Genomic DNA, 18,986 nt, shown 5'->3' with positions numbered 1-18,986 from the left:
AACATGTTTTATTGTGTTGTTCAAAAGAAACTCACAGGAAATGGAGCTACGCTTCATATTTCATTTTAAAAAGTGTTAAAAAAATCTTTTTATTCATATTTCACTATTACTATCTCCATGCAAAACACACGCTCCCTTACAACAAGAGCTCGACAAAAGACTTCAATCATTAAATCAGGTCATTAAATGAGCAGAGCTTCATATCTACGGAGAACAGACACACGCACACACACAAACACATTTGTACATCTATCTTAGTGGGGACACTCATTGGCTTAATGAATTCCCTAGCCCCTAACCCTAACTTTAACCATCACAACTAAATGCCTAACCCTAACCTGAACCTAATTCTAACACTAACCCTCAAACCAAGTCTTAACCCTGAAACAGCTCATTAGAAGTGGGTCAGAAAGTGAGGAACAGGCAAAATGTCCTCACTCTGTAGGTTGTCGCCTGGAAATTGTCCTCACAAAGATATCTGTACAAATACACACACACACACGCACACGCACACGCACGCACGCAGCATTATCAAAACAGTGTTTTTATTACACATATATGCAAAGAGGATCAAACATGATGCAGTGTTGTAGCGGTTGCTAGAAGCTAAATTCCCTCTGAGGCACGACACCTTTCATTTTATCACCTGGAACAGATCTTTTAATTTTGAAAGGCCAGACAGGGCCAATCCATAATGTAACACTGGAGTGTCGAGGTCTATCTTTCCACTGCAATGAGAAAGCCATTTATTGGGATGACAGCAGCTGGAGCTCTATTTGTTTCCCCAGTTGTGGAGTTTCTGTTATTACTCTGACAAACTCACCTTGTATCCTGTCACCTCAGACTCATTTTCCATCGCCTTGACATGTTCCCAGTTTAGAAAGATCTTCGAGTTGGTCAGACTCCACTCGATATTCCCCGGGGGCTGACTGGGAGCTGCCAGAGGTGTAGACACACGTTTCAGAAAAAAGAAAGTAGCACAAACGAATGAATGAACCAATGTCACAGTCTCTAAAGTAACTTTGCATTCAGCCTGGATTTAATCATGTGGTGTTGCAGCAGAATGCATTTCATTCAACACACACTTCAACCTTAAGGAAAAAACAAAAACCTTGGGGAAAAACAGAGGTCAACAAAAAGCCGAAAACTCACGCTCTTTGATTAAAATTTCATTCTGTGAGTGAAAACTCGGCTAATAAGGATGAAATGAAAAGTTCACCCTGCGGCAGCGTGAAAGTCTTTACTGCATCGTGATTCAATGAAATGCTTCAGGTCGAGAGGGGTTCTCATTTAGGTGCTGCAGCTGCTTCGGCCCTTTTTTTAAATGCAAAACAACAAAACAACATTTGCGATATGAAACATTAGAAAGGCAGTCATGAATATAGTCATGCCATCGTAACGGAGGCACTCTGAGCAGGAGAAAGAGATTGAATAAGTGAATATATTGAACGAAATATGACTTTTAAGAGTTTTGTTTTGAGGAAGTGGACTCAGTTGTGTAATTACACTGACGACCACACAACTACTACAACTGCGGCCTTATACTACTACTAATACTATGACAAAATCCACAGTCAGCTTGTTTTGTATATAAATATATTCCAAAATGTTGCATCTACTAAAACCAGTTATTTAGTTTGTAGTATCACACTCTCTCTATCTGTTTCTCCAGGCTGTTTCCATGATGAGCCGCAGACCAGAGATACTAAGAAAAGGATTTTTATGATAACTTGATTTGTTTATATCAAATGGCTGTGCTCACTTTTTTCTCTTCAGATAAACTCTTGAATCACATTGTTTTGCAGAGGAGGATAACAAATGGAAACGGACTATTGAGTGTTCTGCTTCATTTCATACAATGTTATCACACGACTGCACCGAAGAAGGAGAGGGTTTGCAGAGTTTAACACGAGACACCGAGAGCAGATTTCACAATGTTTCCCTAATGAAGAGAAATGTAATCCTGTTGTGTGGACTCAGCCTCTGTGTGAAAACATGCACATCTAAGAAGAAAATTCAGCTGTGATGTACGGGAGGTGTGTGAATATAAGGTGGGAAAACTGTGGAGAACTGACTTCTTCAGTCTACAGCAGTGCAGCCATGAGTGTTAGCAAACAAAAACAAGGACATACCAATATTCCCTTATTAATGTGATTAATACAACAGTGGGAATAAGCAATTTCCATGTAAACAGCACTTTCTGACGACCATAATCCGAATAAACTCATACTCTGAATTAACAATGATCACATTGAGACATGTGGACTATTCTGAGCTTAGTGTCATAAAGCAGACATGTATACGTCCCAATCTCATCATAACATCCTGCTGTAGCAGTGGTCTACATACAGCAGTTACCAACTGTTTGACTACACATGCCCTGGCTTCTAGTGTAATGTGAGACGCATGACGCAGTGGACATCATTTTGACGTGAATCATGTAAACTGCATTATAATTTGATACTGTCTAGAATAAGGTCAATAGTCTGAATATTGCTGTCCATGTAAACGTGTCTTATTTATCTCTCCGAATTGAATCTTTCTTGCGCAGGTCACACAAGCTGTCGAGGTCACACTCACCGAACCCTGTGACCATCTGTATATCACACCGTGCGTGATGCGGATGTAGAACTTTTGTAAGATATGGAGCCGCAAACCGACTCTCTGAATATTTGGGCCATTTCTTTTTAACTGAAGTGTATCACCATGAAGAGACTGCAGCTGCAAACTTGTGATTTAATGCACTGCACTGAAACACATGACTGGTTTTCTTCCTGGTGTCTTGACTATGGAGATTGATTTTTTGTATTTATTTTACCCCACTTCCTTTTAACAGAATTAAAGTTTTGAATGAATTGACTTTGTGACATCACTTGACACATAGTACATATACTAAACAATGGAGAACTGTAAAAACAAACAAAAAAATGTAATAAAATTGAGAAAATATCTTAGAAGGGGTTGATTCATTAAAGGTAAAATAAATCCTAGCAGTCCCATTTTACATTAAGCTGATGCACTTAGTTGAAGCACTGAAAGGAGCCGAGGTGTCAGTGTTTAAAACAGTTAAAACACGGGAAAGTCAGCTGAAGTGACATCTCTAAAATCAGGTGAGATTTCTATTTAACCACCGTCGACAGTGGAATTGTGGTTGTGTCAGAAGTGAAAGCCTGTCATTAGATTAATAAGCAGTCGGAGCAGCTGAAGAGTCGGTGCAGTGAAATCAGTCATTTGGGGAATGAGACGAATGAGAAAATACACTTTTTTTTTTTTACATTGAGCTGAAACACAGAGACAAAGGGAAAGTGTGGGCATTGTTCTTCACTCAGGTGTCAGCCAAAGGTGTGTGTGTATTCAATGGCAGCCATTAAAATGTCAGTGGAAGTTATTGACCTGTCGCTTGAAGAGTTAAAATTAGTGGAGCGGTCGGTTTGAAGCTCGGTTCAAATGTTGCCTGTCGTGTTCCTTGACACCCTCAGTTATTACGACCTGAGTGTCATATGCTGCTGGCTTCACGGGCAGTTTGGACAGACAGATGACGAGAGCCAGCGATAACTTTCTAGCATGTGGGTGTTGTATAAAAAAAAAACCCCATCTCAAACATATTCTCTAAGAAAGACCATGAAATCAAAGCAATAAAGACAGGTCAAGTAATAAGCACAGTGACAACAATTCTTTTTTTCACAAATATAATTCTTGCATCTTATGTAAATTTGGGGTTTCAGAAACTACTCACTCCACTAGAAAAAAACAGCAGGTCTTCAGAAAGTAGCGTGACGCCTCCGTGAGATGCATTACGCACATAATATGGAGTAACGTTTACCACTGTGCACTTTCTTTACTGTGCTTCATTAGGTGAGTACGTTTTACATGTCTGTTTGCACGAGCAGTTTCTCTTTGCACTCACCAATTTTGGGTCAAATGTAGGTTATGTTAATAATGGGAATTGTGTTGCTGGGAAAGCTCATTCTGCCATATGAATGTGTGTGTCACTCACTTTTATATTTATTTCAATATAACAAGACAACGGTGAATGTCTTCTCCACCTTTGGACATTTGTGTTTTTCTGGGATATTGCAACTTCATACAGGGATTCACATGAGCAGCTTTCAGACAAGCACTAAACTCCGGACAATCTCCTGACATCCCCCCTGAGGGGCTGCATGTGAGAACGCAATTAGTCACTAATCCTCCAGAGTTCATGTTTGAAAACGGCTACATCGACTTATTTGTGGCAGCTAACCACAATATTAACACATATTGATATTCTAATATTTGACTATTTATAGTAGATAAAATATCTTTAGCAATCCTACAGCTGGCTTTATTTTGTGCAGAGCTGTTCACAGAGCATTACTCATCCTCTCTAATACAGTAAGGGTTGGGAAATCTCCCACGACTAACTGGCTACTTTTTGTGGATAGTTGACACGTACTCAAATGCAGTAGTTGAGAATCAGTGCGGACTCACGTGGTTTCTTTGTGGTGACGTTAAACGCAGGGCTGCTGGGTCCGAGTCCAGCGCTGTTCTGGGCTCTGACTGAGATCAGATAGACCGTGCTGCCCTTCAAGCCAGAGAGCTGTGCTGTGGTGTTGATAACCTTCACTCTGTCAGCGTCGCTCTGCCCAGATCCTTCCTCCCAGAACAGAACCTAGACCAAAGAAACACAGATTAACACAGAGCTCCAGCCATACCGCCTCCCTTTGACCACCCCGTTCTTTCAAGCTTTCAAATGTGAGTCAAGTAAAACTGAGTCAAGTAAAACCTTATGTATTTGCCAATTTCCCACTGAGGGTGTCACAATGTGCTTATAAAAACCAAGCGTCCTGCACAGCAGAGCCAGCCGACGTGCACAATGTGGCAGCAGAACACGAAAAAAGAAGCACTCACTTATGGAGATGCAGATATTTTTAAATGAAGCTCATTCTGGGGCATTTCTCCCCGACTTCATTAAGATTTAAAAACATTTTGAGGTCATGTAGGTTCTTCTCTTTAATATATTAAAACTGTGCTTCAGTAGGACATAACTTAGGAGTTATCAGCTCAGCTACTGTAGGTCCTGGGGCAGTCCAACCCACATTTCTTAAACCACCGAGTGACACTGTATCTGACGATCAGCAATAGCTGAAGCAGAACTGGGGAGTGAGGAGTGCACGGATAAGGAGCTTGTTGGGATCTGTATTCATGGCGAAATCGTTTATGACCCGGGAACACGAGACAGAAGAAGCAGACAGGAAAATGTCAAACAGATGGTTTGAGAGTAGCCTGGGTACTTATTCAATTGGCAGCGCACAGGTTTGCAGGGATCTTGCTTGGGAGACGGCAGAGTAAAGCGACAGGGCCTGGAGTTGCTGATAACAGATGCATCTATGTTTTTCCCCCCCCCCACTAGCAGTTTAATTATGGCAGTTTCCGCGGCACTTGGGAAAATACCTGAAATACCTCCGCAGAAGAGGTTTACAGTTTTTTTTTTCTTTACCGCACCACTTCTAATCTAAACACAAAGAGGGATGAAGAGAGGAATCTGAGGAGACTTAAGCTGTCGTGCTGCATCTTTAAGTCTTATGGAGACAGTCTCAGGCAAGTGTGTGGTATCAGCAGTATGTGTGGGAGATGCACCAAATCTACGCTGTACCTGATATGTCTAAAATGTATGTGATTCTGATTCTGAATTCCTCTATTATGAGGCAGGGATCCAGGGGCAGAAATCTGAATTGTCCATGTCCTGACAGTACTGTTACAGAAAAACATGACAATTTGTTCAGAATTTGTATCTTCTCAGCATTTTTGAAGCACATTATATGAACAAGGAACAATTTTCTAAATACATTTAATGACATGTGGCTTTGCTCAAAGCTATAGAGCCAACAGTAAACAAGGGATGACTTAAATGTGCACCTTCCTGAATCAGAAATAGTGCAGGGGACTCCGCCACTGCGCATTATGCGGATGGATGATTCAGGCTTCAATCAGTGTCAGACATTTATGTGCATTGTCTGCAATCTCAGGTCAAAGCCCTGTTTATTGATGCCTCAGGTGCGCTGACTCAGCCTGCTTATTATGTACACCATGCTAATGCAGTGTAAAGTCCTACTGACGTTCAAAGCACCGACGCTGCAGGTGCAAGTCAGGTTCCTTCTGCGAGGAAAAAATCAAGAGTCAAAGGGGCTGAGCACAGAAAGTCAACATGTTTTAAAGACGTTCTTCAGTGAGAACAAACCATATTACACCTCAGGTCCTTCCACCTGCTCAGTGTGATCTGTGTGGGAGGTAGTGATGATACTGATTAACTCATATTAAATCAAATTTACATGACATATATACATTAACACGGAATTATACGTATATATTAATAGACATACGTGCGACATTAGTTACATAGAAATTAAGTGACTGCTCCAGATTTGTCTTAAATCTGCATCCCTACATGTATGGCAGCCATTTCATTCTAGTGTCTGTTAAATTTAGGAGAAATGTTGATTTCATTTTAACACATAACTTTAAACAGTAAAGACAGAGAAATTGATAATCTTGCAGTTGTGTTGTAATATTTTCTAGAGCTGTGTATACAGTACATTAACACACACACACACACACCCCAGAGATTTTATTTTTTTTTATATATATTTAGCAAGTGAATTTAGGAATAAATACATCTGACCTCAGAGATACACACAATGTGTTTTGATGATCAACACTGAATTGTAGACATATCTTTTGTTTGTTTCCAAGAAAACTCCTCAGGGTACCTTTGTATTCATGGATGACTATTTCACTAACATCTGAACCACTACTGTGTGTCTAATCAAATCTCTGTCAGAGACGGTATCACACTGTCCCAGGCCCATAGCTCTCCACAGGCTCCTCTGTGTTGTCAGGTTTTAACTTCATTATTTTAGCTTATTTTGTTCTAGCATGGTGCACATTCCTAAATAAAGTTGTGTGAAATCAAATTACAGCGATAAAGTGAGGTACAGAGATCCTGGGGCCAGGTACTGGTGTAGCGTCGTATAAATGGCTGATGTCTGGCTGTGTTGGCACATTAAAAAGCTGCTGAGTGTTGTGATCAGACCTTTTTTCACAGTAGGAAAAGCACAGGTTCTTCTAATAATCTAAATAATGTCTCTGGTCTATTCAAAACTACCCAAAGGTAGTTTTGAATACTGTGAGGTGTTTCTGTCTGCGCCCAGATTTGATTTAACCTGCCGTGCGAAGATTCAGTAACACAATGTACAGGTAGGTAGTGAAGATCAAAATGGAAGCTCAGCTAAAGACGTGCGTCTGCTCCAACCAATGACTATTATGCCCAAGCAACAGGAGGTGCATCTGCAGTGTGTGACGGCTGCGTCGCTCCTTGTTCACACACGGAGCGTGTCTGCTGCAGAGCTCCTGCATGAAGGTTTCTGGTTCGACTGTGTGAACAACAAAAACCTTGCTAAAACAAAGGAATGGATTCAGTCGACGGAAATGCTGGGGTGCTTTTACTTTGAATTTTGCAACCACATTGAACAGATAGACATTGAAACTGTCGTGAAAGATCATTTTCACTTTCTAATTTGCTGTGAACCACACAGGAGCAGTGGGGCTCACACGTGGCTGCTGTAACCTGATAACATGGACGACAAAATGAAATGCAAGATGTTCTGCGACGCACACGCCGCTCACACATCCAGTGTGGCGCGGCCGTAAGTCCTCATATAGAGGCTGATGGGATGGGATGCCCGTAATATTCCGACCCATGTGTACTCAGTGGTCATTACCACATGGGTCAGACCACATGCACTGAAACCAATCTTCATTTTTAATCACAGCTGCACACCTGTAAGGTTTCGTGACTGAATCTTGTGTGGTTGGGACATTTTTTAAGGGGACACAACCTGTCCATAGACACACAAACACCTGCCAAAGTACTGATGCCTCGAGGACAACTGTGTGCCATAGGGTACACACACCAACAATAATACGATAATTAACACTAAACGGATGTTGCAGCGGGTGTGACTCATTATTATTATATTATATCATTATCATTTTCATTATTTAATGTGCTTTTTCTAATGTAACATGTCAAAATGTCTTGAACAGGATCCTCACAGCTAACATGGTGAAGACTTTTAGATCCGATGTGTGTGGTGCTGCGGTCTGTCTCAAACGTTTTGGGTTCAAACTGCAGAGAGGTACTTTTTAGGTTTTCCTTCTGTTAAAAACTGCAGCTGTATTTACCCCTCTGTACACTCAGTCTGTGGTGAGGGCCTGTCCAAGTGCTCCGGCTATTTTCATTCATGCGCGTGAAGTGAAAGATTTGGGGAAGTGGGAGATGAATTGAAGGGCGTGGTGATGACTCATGATCCTCTCAGTCAGTCCCATCACTTCTCTCTCGGCTTTAGAGCAGCGGTTCCAGTCTCATGACACAAATGCCACTGAGGAGAGACAAGTCCCTAAAGAAGAAAGGAGCACTGTTGTTGTGGCCGTGCAGTTTGATAAAATGTGCCTAAATGACACTTTAGAGCTGCAGACAAAGATGGATGTTGTTGTATTTTAGTTCTGAAACTTTGAGCTGAATGAGTAGTTGTTATCTTCTATCGCATGAAGCGGACATATTGGAGGACGCTACACTTGAAATTTGAGGCATCGATAGCAATGCCTCAATGGTATTTGTTGGCCAACCTGCGTGAAGAGCCCTCTGTGTCTGGTAGTAAATTTTACGTGAAAATATTATGAGAATACAATTGTAAATTTACGAGAATAAAGTCACAATATTTGATGTAATGGTCTCTATCTATCTAGCACTTGTCTAGTCTTGATGACCACTGAGCACTGCCATTCACACACACATTCATACAGTGCATCTATGTGCAACACTTTCTCTATCACACGTCATTCATACACTGCCGGCACAACCGTCAGGGGCAATTAAGGTTTCAGTATTTTGCCCAAGGACACTTTGGCACTCGGAGTGATGGACACTGGGATCGACAGCGACCCTCTGATTAGTGATGACCCACTCCACCTCCTGAGCCACAGCCCCCCAAAAGCACCCTAATGCATATATTGACTCAAGTCCAGTGTGTAAACATTCTCAGAGAGCACACATGCCAGCTAGCATGCTTCATAAAGTTAAATCCCTTCAATACACATCAGAAAACATTTTACAACAGGTCCTAAACAGGGTCTGATTCTTGATTCCCATCACTACAAGCCTCTGATAAAATGAATTTTGGCACAGCGCTGTGCTCCAGGCAGAGTGTATGGACAGCACATTATGAATAGTAAAACTTCTTCAGTTTCAATGTCTTTGCCTGAAGGGCAGGACTTGCAATGGGAAGCTCTGGTCAAAAGTAACTAAAGGATGAGGTTATTTCTGAACTTCTACAGATTTCTACAAATTCTACAGCAGTAAGATTGTAAGACTCATAAAGAGCAGGTACGCTATTTTTCGAAAGTCATATCCAATGCCCCACCTCAGTTCTATCAGTTGTACAGAGTTGTTTCTATGTGTTTTCTACCGCCCTTTATCTCTTTTAAAAGTGCAACAATTGGACATTAGAGGCACTGCTGCCTTCTTCCAACTAGATGTTCTCTTTCTAACAATGCAGCCCAGGGAGTTTTTAGCTGAGGCATTTCCTAATGCCATTACAGTTTACAATCATCTACAAGAAAAGGAGTCCCGATAGACAAAAAAGAGTAATATAACTGTACAGTATGTCTACACCGGCTGCGTAGTTACAGCAGCATATTAGCAGAAAGGCCTATCAAATTCTGAGTGACCATTAGTCAATTGGCCGCTCCAGATCAGTTTTCAGAATCTGCCCATATGTAGCTCCATTACGCTGCTTCATCGGCTCACTGGTGTACCCCCACTTAATTTCCCCTCTCATCTAACTGCAGTGGAACCAGCCAAATGTTCACTCTTGGCAATACCCACTTCTGAGGCTTTTTATTTCTGTTCATAACGGTTTTATTTCATTTGTCTTTTAATTTGAATATTTTAGCTTGTCATTGTGATATCGAGTCTGGCATCCTAAACCATCTATTTTTAGCTGTCTATTACAAATATAGGCACAATATTTTACTGAGCACTAACTTTCAGTCCTGGACAAAGCTCCCCTTGTCCCCTAAAAAGTCTAGATTGCCTCTTCTGATTACAATTCTGATCTCCTGGGTGGAATTTTGTTCTCATTTTTAGTTGATAATTGATTATAACATTATTACTTTTCACACATTGATTGTCTTTTTTGGCCAACAATCATGGAGGACACTAATCTGGTCAATACTATGAAATCCTCTCCTTGACATTTTACCCACCTCTTTGTTATAAATGTTAATTACACTGTCAGTAAAAGAGCAATCACCTCAATTTTGTTGCCACGCCTCAGGAACAGACTTTTTTCCGACATCCAGTTTTTAACATTGCTAAACTGCCATGGAGTAAAGATAGGATGTCAGGTTAATCTTATCTAATGAGCAGGTACTTCTACGTGTCATCGTTATAACAATGAAAGAAAATGTAATTTCTTTGGATAAAAGGTTCCAAAGGAAGTACAGGATAGACAGAGAAAATAATATTGGTCCCAAAACTGATACCTGAGGGACACCGTACTTGACAGGAGCAATATGGTTATTTATGGAGACACAGAACCTCCTGTTAATAACCGTACCAGATATTCCTAGTCAGTGCCTCAGCCTATCTTATAGAGTGGTTAGAGAAAAAAATGTTTAAGACTAATTTAAACATCCATAATTTCATGACTGCTTAGCAGATTTAGTAATATGATCTGCGCCCCAAAGAAATGGGCCTCATGGTGGGATTATTTTGTCAACTGCTCTTTCCAAGGTCAAGAATTACCTCTCAGTCCAACCACTCTAAACAGTTTCAACAAAAAAGGAAATCCAACTTGGAGTGGAGGCCTTATCCCACCTCCTATCACAAGCCCACCACAGGAGCTACTGCAGTGCCAATGATGAAGTTCAGGACATGTTGTGGGAGTCTTATCCTGCTGCTTTCTTCATCAGAGCCAGATGGCACCGGTTCAACAAGCCCAAAGATCAGGGCATAACGGGGGGTGCATTCCCTTCCAGGAACTTGCAGCCAGCAGCTGCTTCAAAGAAACCTAGAGGCAACATTGAAAAATACGACTCCCCCACCCACTGCCAAACATCTGGAGTGACTGACCAGTTGGAGAACTGGCAGTCAAAACCCTCCTGTATAAAAAAAAAGATTATTAAAATGATTAAAATAAATTGTAATAATTTAAAGAGGTGTAAAGAAAGAATGAACACCTGAAGCTTTACTATTCAAAACCGATCAAACCTTCCAGTATTCTTTTCACCCTAATCTTGAGGACGTCTGGATGCCTCCACGTGGAGGATTTCCAGACACACCCAACTAGGAGATGACACAGAGGCAGAGCCAGAACAAGCTGGGCAGGTTAATTATCTCATTTAACCTGGAAACACCTCTGGGTCCCCCAGGAGGAGCTGGAGGATGTGGGTGAGTGGAAGGATGTGTGTCTGCTGCCATCATGACCCTGATCATGATAGATGGATGATAATCTGCATGTTTGTAGAAAGAGAGAGGAAAGTGATTTTGATAAAATATTAATATGATCACTTCTTTTCGTATAAAATAATTATTTTATAAAAAAAGAAGGGGAAGGGGATGAATAAGCTTACCTCTGTTATGATTGTGTAGCGTCGTAAATTATATTTCAGTTGAGTAATAAGGATAAACACTACTTCATCACCAGCACCAGTTTGAATATTTATTTGCCTCCGCTCTGACAAATTCATACATTATAGAACAACTACAACAATTACACCATTTAAGTATGCTAGAAGAATTCTAATGTGTTAAGTTATTACATTTATTTATGTTGGGTTGGTTTGAAGTACTTGTACTAGTGCCGTGAGGTTCAAGTGTTTCTCTTCCCTCGGTGCGTACTTGTTGTGACCACGGAAATGTACCAAATATTTTGAGTTATGTCGTGAACCTTCTACAAGGTCACAGGCCACACTATAATGAAATCAGTAGAAGCTAAACATTATGCTTCATTGTTCTCTCAAAATATGAGGCTTTAGACTATGTCAATGTAATGATAATTTAGGTGATTGAGAAGAGTATTTATGTCATACTGTGATATGTTTGGGGTATTTGTACAATGAATGTAAAATAGAGAGAAGACAGTGCACAACAAATCCATCTGGTAGTTCAGCACCATGGACAGCGCCATGGATTCATCAATACACAGCACAGTGAGGTTACTGATATCACACAGAGCGAAACAAACGGGGCTGTCTCCATTAAACACATGACTTTTATGTCTCTCTTTCACAATTCAGCTCACTGTTTAACCACATCCCCTGTTAACTTCCTTACAGGTGGGAATACAACATGATATGTTGGAAAATACACCACATCAAAATTAACATTTCGTAAATACAAGTTCTCAAGTTCACGTTCAAATTTGAATGTCGGGGCTTAATGACACCACAGGAGCGTGAATGACACCACAGGAGCAGTATGGAGGCCTTTTATGTTTTTTTCTCTGTTGTTTCTTTAACTTTGAAGAAGTGGTCACCAATTACTTCAACTGTATTGGAATTGGCAGCGTCGCGAACTACAAAAATAATTTTTAACACTTCACCGACCCCTCCGTCGGCATAGTGGTGAGTAGATAATGAGTGATTTTTTTCATTGAACTATCTCTTTAAAATTAGCTTTCCCTGAAGAGTTGTAGCAAAAAAGAAAGAGAGACATTCTGCCGATGGGCTGTTGGTGTGAACACAAATGTCAGAGTGAGAGCCTCTGTACTTTCTGCAGACTATATGCCAGGGGGCTGGACGGAGAACGTCTGCAGGAAGCCGTGAAAAAGCTGTGCCAGACTCGTAGAAGACAGCAACAAAGATGTCAGGAGAGTTTGTTGTGATGAGAGCAGACACGCCGTTGTCGATGTGCTGTAAACACAAACATGTGATCTCCGCAGTGGAATTAATACTTTAGGTCCTGCCGCCTGCATGCTGCTCCACACCTCACCTCCGTCTGAGATGTATGTGTTGTTGTTAACGCATCTGAGCGGAAAATCTCCTGCTGCATTGTTCATGTGTGAAAAGTCATGACCCAATTCGTCTAACAGCTTCCAGGGGTCTTTTCTGAAAATGGCTAATGAGTCATTTCTGGTTAGTAGAAGCTTCCTACATCAACACACGTGATAAACATGGGTCTTGGTTTAAGTAGGAGAAGCTTCTAAATTTAAATCAAACAACATTAAAAAGTTTCCAAAATACATTCATATTGGTACTAATCTTTTTTTTTTAATATTCAAGCAAAATTATCAAAAAAAATTTCAGTGTGTTTACAATGAATACTCAGCACAGCTCCCTTGCTCTGTCTCCGTCTCTGTTCCAAGAGGCGTCACTATGGTGCTACAATCCCCTGTTTTATAACCATGTGTGGACCAAACACTGGCATTGACCTCAAAGCTTCAGGCCACCTGGGGAAACCCGACCATATATCTGGGGTCTAGGAGAGAGAGTCTTTTTTCTATCTAGGTTTTTCCACAGCCAAATCCCAGGAGTGTGTTTGTTGTAGGGGATAGTGATGTATGATGTTCACACTTTTATTTATTTATTTATTTAATATTTTTTTAATAGCAGCTGTCTGACAGCCTTGGGTATTGAGCTCTTTTCAGAGTCTGGAGGAGCTGCCAACAGACCTCTTCATCCCTGAGATTAGCCCTGAAAGACCTGCCGCTCCAACACATACACTACTTTAATGTCAGAACATTTCAACTTTGTCATTATTGGCAGTCAGACTCAGCTCAACGCCAGCGTACTGTACTGTCAGTCATTCTGGGATTTATTTTGTACTCCTTGTTTTGAAGTTCCATGTCACGCTATTATTCCACCTTGTTTTTTCACATACCTCATAAGCAATGATCTTCTCCCTGCTGGTCCTCGAGGGAACTGGTTCCCAGTACACCTCGATCTCGGTGGCTGACAAAGCGCGGCCCCGCACTCTTGCTGGTGCCTCTGAGGGCTCTAAAGAGGATAGATCATGAATTATACATGTTTGCAATTAAGAGTGAAAGCATTCATTTTCAGGAATTAACACAATCAGCTTTGCGGCATATGCAGGTGAATAAACTCACCCTCCTCCGCAGAAAAAACTCGAACCACACGGCTGAACTGGCCCTCCCCCAGGCTGTTGTACACGCCCACCTTCACTTCAAACAGGGTCAGGGGTGCGATGCTGTCGTTTCTGCAAATATATCTAGATGCATCGGGCGATGCCAGCACTGTCTGGATCCAGGTGCTGCTGCCGAGTGGGCGGAAAGCCACCACATAGCCAAAGTCCTCTCCGCTCTGCTGTTCCTCTGGAACTGGCTGAGATAAGAACAGAAAAGTTACGTCTTTAACATAAACAAGTGTGCGTGGAAATGAAATGAGGGATAAAATGTGTTTAGGGAAAAATACAGAGGTAACATCTTGCTCCCTTTGAATCACACCCAAAAGATGTAAAGTCGTTATGTAATTTCTGATGTAAACATACGAAATTTGCTCCTGCTTGCAAATCTTGGTTTTGATTTAGACAACAAGGGAAAAACTGCAGGCAGTAAATCAGAAAAGCTACGCCTTTAATTAAAAACCACTGCGCTGGAGCCAGACAACCTCAGCCACACTAACTCTGCCAGAAGTCCATTCTTGTCCAAAGATTCAGAGAATGCTCTCCCACAATCAATGCCCACTCAAAAAATACCCATGATCCTCTTACCTCCCAAATGATGACAAGTTCTCCTCGGGCTCCTCCGCCACCACTCACATTAACTGGTGCAACCTTGGGAACTAAAGAGGCACAAAGGAAACGTAATCACCCCTCAGGTTTGGACTGTTGTGTGTAAGGCAGGTGCAGAGGATTCTGTTAATGCACGGCTTTGAACGAGGTGATCACAGCCACTCATCACAAGCTTCTTATTTGCACAAACGGGTTAATCACACAGCAGAGGAATTAGGTCTTTTTGTTGACAGAGGCATTACCACTGCAGTTATTAGACCAGCGGCGTATGTCGGCACCGTGTGTGAGGCACAATTGGACATTTGTTCCCTTGTAAGTCAACCAGCAGGATGGAATTACTCAGCTAACCAGCTCAAAATAGACACTTTTCATGTTGATGTCTCATGGCATGTGTGGGGAATGTGTCACATTATCGGTGGATGTAACCATTAATTAATCATGGCGTTAAGTTACACACACACACACACACACACACACACACACACACACACACACACACACACACACACAGTTCTGATACTTAAATGTTTAAAAGTGTAATTAAATTTCCACTCATTTAGCATGAGACTCAGTAATCAAAGTACTGGCATGAAAAGGAACAACACGGCGCACTGAGGGAAAGTGAAACTCATCAAACAGTTAAATTACATTTTCCAAGTGGGACTGATTAATTTGTTATGAAGAGAAACAACAAATTGAGAGGATACCTGCGGCTTTGGTTCGGATCTGTTTTGATGGCGTGCTGGGTTCTCCTACACCAACACTGTTGATTGCCACCACCCTGAATTCATAATCCACCCAGGGGTTCAGATCCGTCACTGTGGCATGCATCATCTGTCCAGGCACAGAATCAGGAACTAGGATTAAAGAATTTAGAATTGAGATGTGTTTTTTTATTTTTAATAAAGGCACATTTCACATTTAGTCTCCAACACATTTAGAAAGCGTTTCAGTCAAACTGAGATGCTGACATTTGTAAATCTTTTAATAGTATTTGAATTATGGTACATTCAAGGGCAACACTAGTCCGACAACTCTTCATGTTCTGATGATACAATTTTACACCTAAATGTTATTTAAAAAATTGAATTATTCAAAGTAAATGTGACTGAGCTCAACACCTTCCTGCATGAGTCTTGGTTTCAGGCTCTATTAATGTTACAATGATCAATTTGATGTGTTTTAGTGTAGGAACTAATAAACATGGCAGATCACTGAGTCTTTCTCCCATGACTCTGTGTATGTATTTGTTGTGAATGAAGACCTTTGCGGACATACTGCCAGTGGTGGTGGAAGTACTCAAACATGTTACCTAGGTAAAAGTACAAATAACTAGACAACAATATACTAAACAAAGTAAAGCTATTACATTAACTTTTGTACTTGGGTGAAAGTAAGCACCTGCTTTTGAATATACTTAAAGTAATGAAAGTAAAAGTACTTGCAGAGTGTATCCTTTTCCCTAATACAATAGCCAACTATGTCATTAACTGTACCTACTGTATATTTTGTTTAATACAGGAATAATACAGACTCTTACACATTGATAAGGACTGCTGCAGATGATGCTACTGAAAACACTTTGTTATAATAATCAATGGCCGAGTCTCAGTGGCCCCTTCTGAATCCTTTTCAGATGTTTCACCAGTGATGCAGCTGCTGCAGTGGGATCATGTAATGCAATGAAATATCAAAATGTAGTGGAGCAGAAAGTAGAGATGTTTGCTGATATAGGTAGTGGAGTTAATTTGAAATGTACCTAAAAACAAGTAACAAAGTAAATTTACTTTGTTACATCCCAATACTGGTTTCTGCACCAAGACCTCTTGCATGTACTGTATCTAAATCTAGTTTTTCATGCATGTGGAAGTCACTTAAACAGAATCCAGACTAAAGGAGCTACTGGGCTTTTAACTTGTGCAGCAGACAAACAGCAGCTCTTTCATGCATGCTAACATTACTTGTATTTTCTATATGCTAATGTAATCAAGAGGCTGCAACAGATACAGTATATACTGTTCTTCAGCTGCATTGGTTTTCAGGCCTGTTGCTATATCTCTTTTCAGTTTTTGTTTTACACATTCCCGAACAACTGTGCACAGGAAAGTAAATAGCTGTTCAAACATGTTGCATAATCACTGGACTATTTCCAGAGCTACATCATGACTCATCCTCTGGAGAGACTAAATCTAACAATGGAATATTTAGCATCTACTATACACGGCATAGTACTAGAAAATAAAAATTAGGGTCGGGGGAAAATATTGAAAAGTACAACTAATGTCTGTTTTCTTATGGGATAATTAAGTAGCAAAGAGATCAACACATGCTATTACAACCCACAACTACATTGTTAACTGTTAACTGTGCACTAAAACGAATGCAGCTGTCTAAACAGCTTACAAACTCTCTTTCATTCATAAGAACATTATGGACGATCATAGCCTCACAGATGACACAGTCTGTCTTCAGTACTGACTAGTTTAATAAAAAGAGTGTGATGGTGTTGCAGCTGTTACCTGTTCTCACAGTCTGCCAGCCTATAGAGAAAGAGGTCCGGGCCTGCACCATGTACATGGTAACAGGGCTGTGGTTGTCAGGTCCAGAGCCCCAGGAAAGTTGCACAGTGGTGTCAGCGATGTCCGTCACCACCAGGCCCTCCGGGGCACCGGGGGGCCCTGCAATACCCAGAAACAAGGAGAGGTTCCTGCATCAGCCTCAGTGGACAGCCACAGCCAAAACACATGTAATCTTGGCAGGTGAGTAACGTCAGACTGAGAACCCAACAGAGGTGTTAAGTGATTCATAACGCGGGGAGCAACCCCAAATTCAGGGCTAGTGGAGATAGGGTGGGCCAGTCTTCTCAATACACAGAATTATAACGGTTAAATTGTCAAATGAGAAGGACATTTAGAAATGTAGACATGTGTGTGCCTCAACCAGCAAACTGAGATGAGAGAAATCAGTATTTATAATGAGACAACTTTAATGACCAGGGATTTGGGGAAAACAAGGCCGGATTTTTTCTACAGTGATCTAATTGAAATTAGCTTAAGCAGCAACATGAGATCAAACAAACAAGCCGGGACTTGGCTAACCGTCATGAGATTTCCTGCTAAGCTCCGCAAATCTCTGCAAAAGTAGCAGTGAAGCCTCAGCGGGGCTACCTGCTGCTTGGAAGAAGATCACTGGGTATCAACAATGCTCTGGCTCAGATTAGTCCGACAAAAAACATACAGTACAATCTGCGTGTCAAGGCTGCAGCATCTGACTTTGGCTGCAGTCTCTTGACGCCAGGCTTTGCCAGTACAACACTAATGCCCAGCTTGAGGTCAGCCTACACTTTTACTTAAAAATTGTATTTATATATATATTACATAAGGTGTAAGCCAGCACACTACACAATACAAGAGAGCTGATATGAATGTACAAAATATGAGTAAACCGGTGTACTGAGAAAAATAAACATTCTAAATATATTGAAACACTAAAAGAAAAATTATACAATAAAAACTGAATAAAAAATCTGAACAAAATCAGAGAAACATAAGGAAAGATCCATTAATTTGACTTCAGGAGGCTTCATCACAATTTTTCTATATATTGACTCAGTGTGCATGTATACTTCAGTTTACCTTTCATGTGTGACCCAGCACTCAAACACTGGTCTTTAAAGACACAACAGTAAAGTAATAGGCCTATAAACATTGGAATGAGTCTTTAACATAGAATTTTGATTATTATAATTATTATTAGTGGTATTTACAGCGGTTTAACAATGCTCAAAGACACTTCATGGGAATATAAAAAACGGAAGGCAGATACAAACTAACTAAAATTACATGTCACAATCACTTATTAAAAGCGGTTCTTATGAAGTGGGTTTGATCAGTGTTTTGAGGGTGGAAAGTTCAGTGTAGTCTCTGATTTGTAAGGGACGGGTTCCAGAGGGAGGGGGTAGGTTTTGAGACGGCTCTGTCGCCCGAAGGCCGGTGCACATCTGGTTCAGCTCAGGTCATGCAAGTTTTAGATGTAAAGTTCTCAAATCCCTTAATTCCCAGAACAAATAGAGGAAGAAGACACTGGTGTCTTAGTGGTAGCTACAAGCTGTTGTAGTTCTATAATAGAAAAAACATCCTACAAAATGAGTCGTCCATCTTTATTAGAAAATTCTCAAAACCATTAATTAAAAATA

General features: G+C 40.9%; 1 protein-coding gene across 1 annotated transcript in view; it reads right to left on the bottom strand.

Moving 5' to 3' along the window:
- LOC118102409 (contactin-4) overlaps nucleotides 1-18,986 on the bottom strand; it is a 49,857-nt gene that overhangs the window by 3,615 nt on the left and 27,256 nt on the right. Inside the window, exons 14-20 of the mRNA XM_035148552.2 lie at nucleotides 17,311-17,469; nucleotides 15,499-15,648; nucleotides 14,771-14,841; nucleotides 14,148-14,382; nucleotides 13,922-14,037; nucleotides 4,471-4,651; nucleotides 824-936 (exon numbers count right to left, since the gene is read on the bottom strand). Coding sequence (XP_035004443.2) covers nucleotides 824-936; nucleotides 4,471-4,651; nucleotides 13,922-14,037; nucleotides 14,148-14,382; nucleotides 14,771-14,841; nucleotides 15,499-15,648; nucleotides 17,311-17,469 — 1,025 coding nt within the window. The remainder of the gene's footprint in view (nucleotides 1-823; nucleotides 937-4,470; nucleotides 4,652-13,921; nucleotides 14,038-14,147; nucleotides 14,383-14,770; nucleotides 14,842-15,498; nucleotides 15,649-17,310; nucleotides 17,470-18,986) is intronic.

The sequence above is a fragment of the Hippoglossus stenolepis genome, chromosome 3, assembly GCF_022539355.2.
Source record: "Hippoglossus stenolepis isolate QCI-W04-F060 chromosome 3, HSTE1.2, whole genome shotgun sequence".
Classification (NCBI taxonomy): domain Eukaryota; kingdom Metazoa; phylum Chordata; class Actinopteri; order Pleuronectiformes; family Pleuronectidae; genus Hippoglossus; species Hippoglossus stenolepis.
The sequence above is the reverse complement of the archived record's forward strand: the minus strand, read 5'-3'. Positions and strand labels throughout refer to the sequence as shown.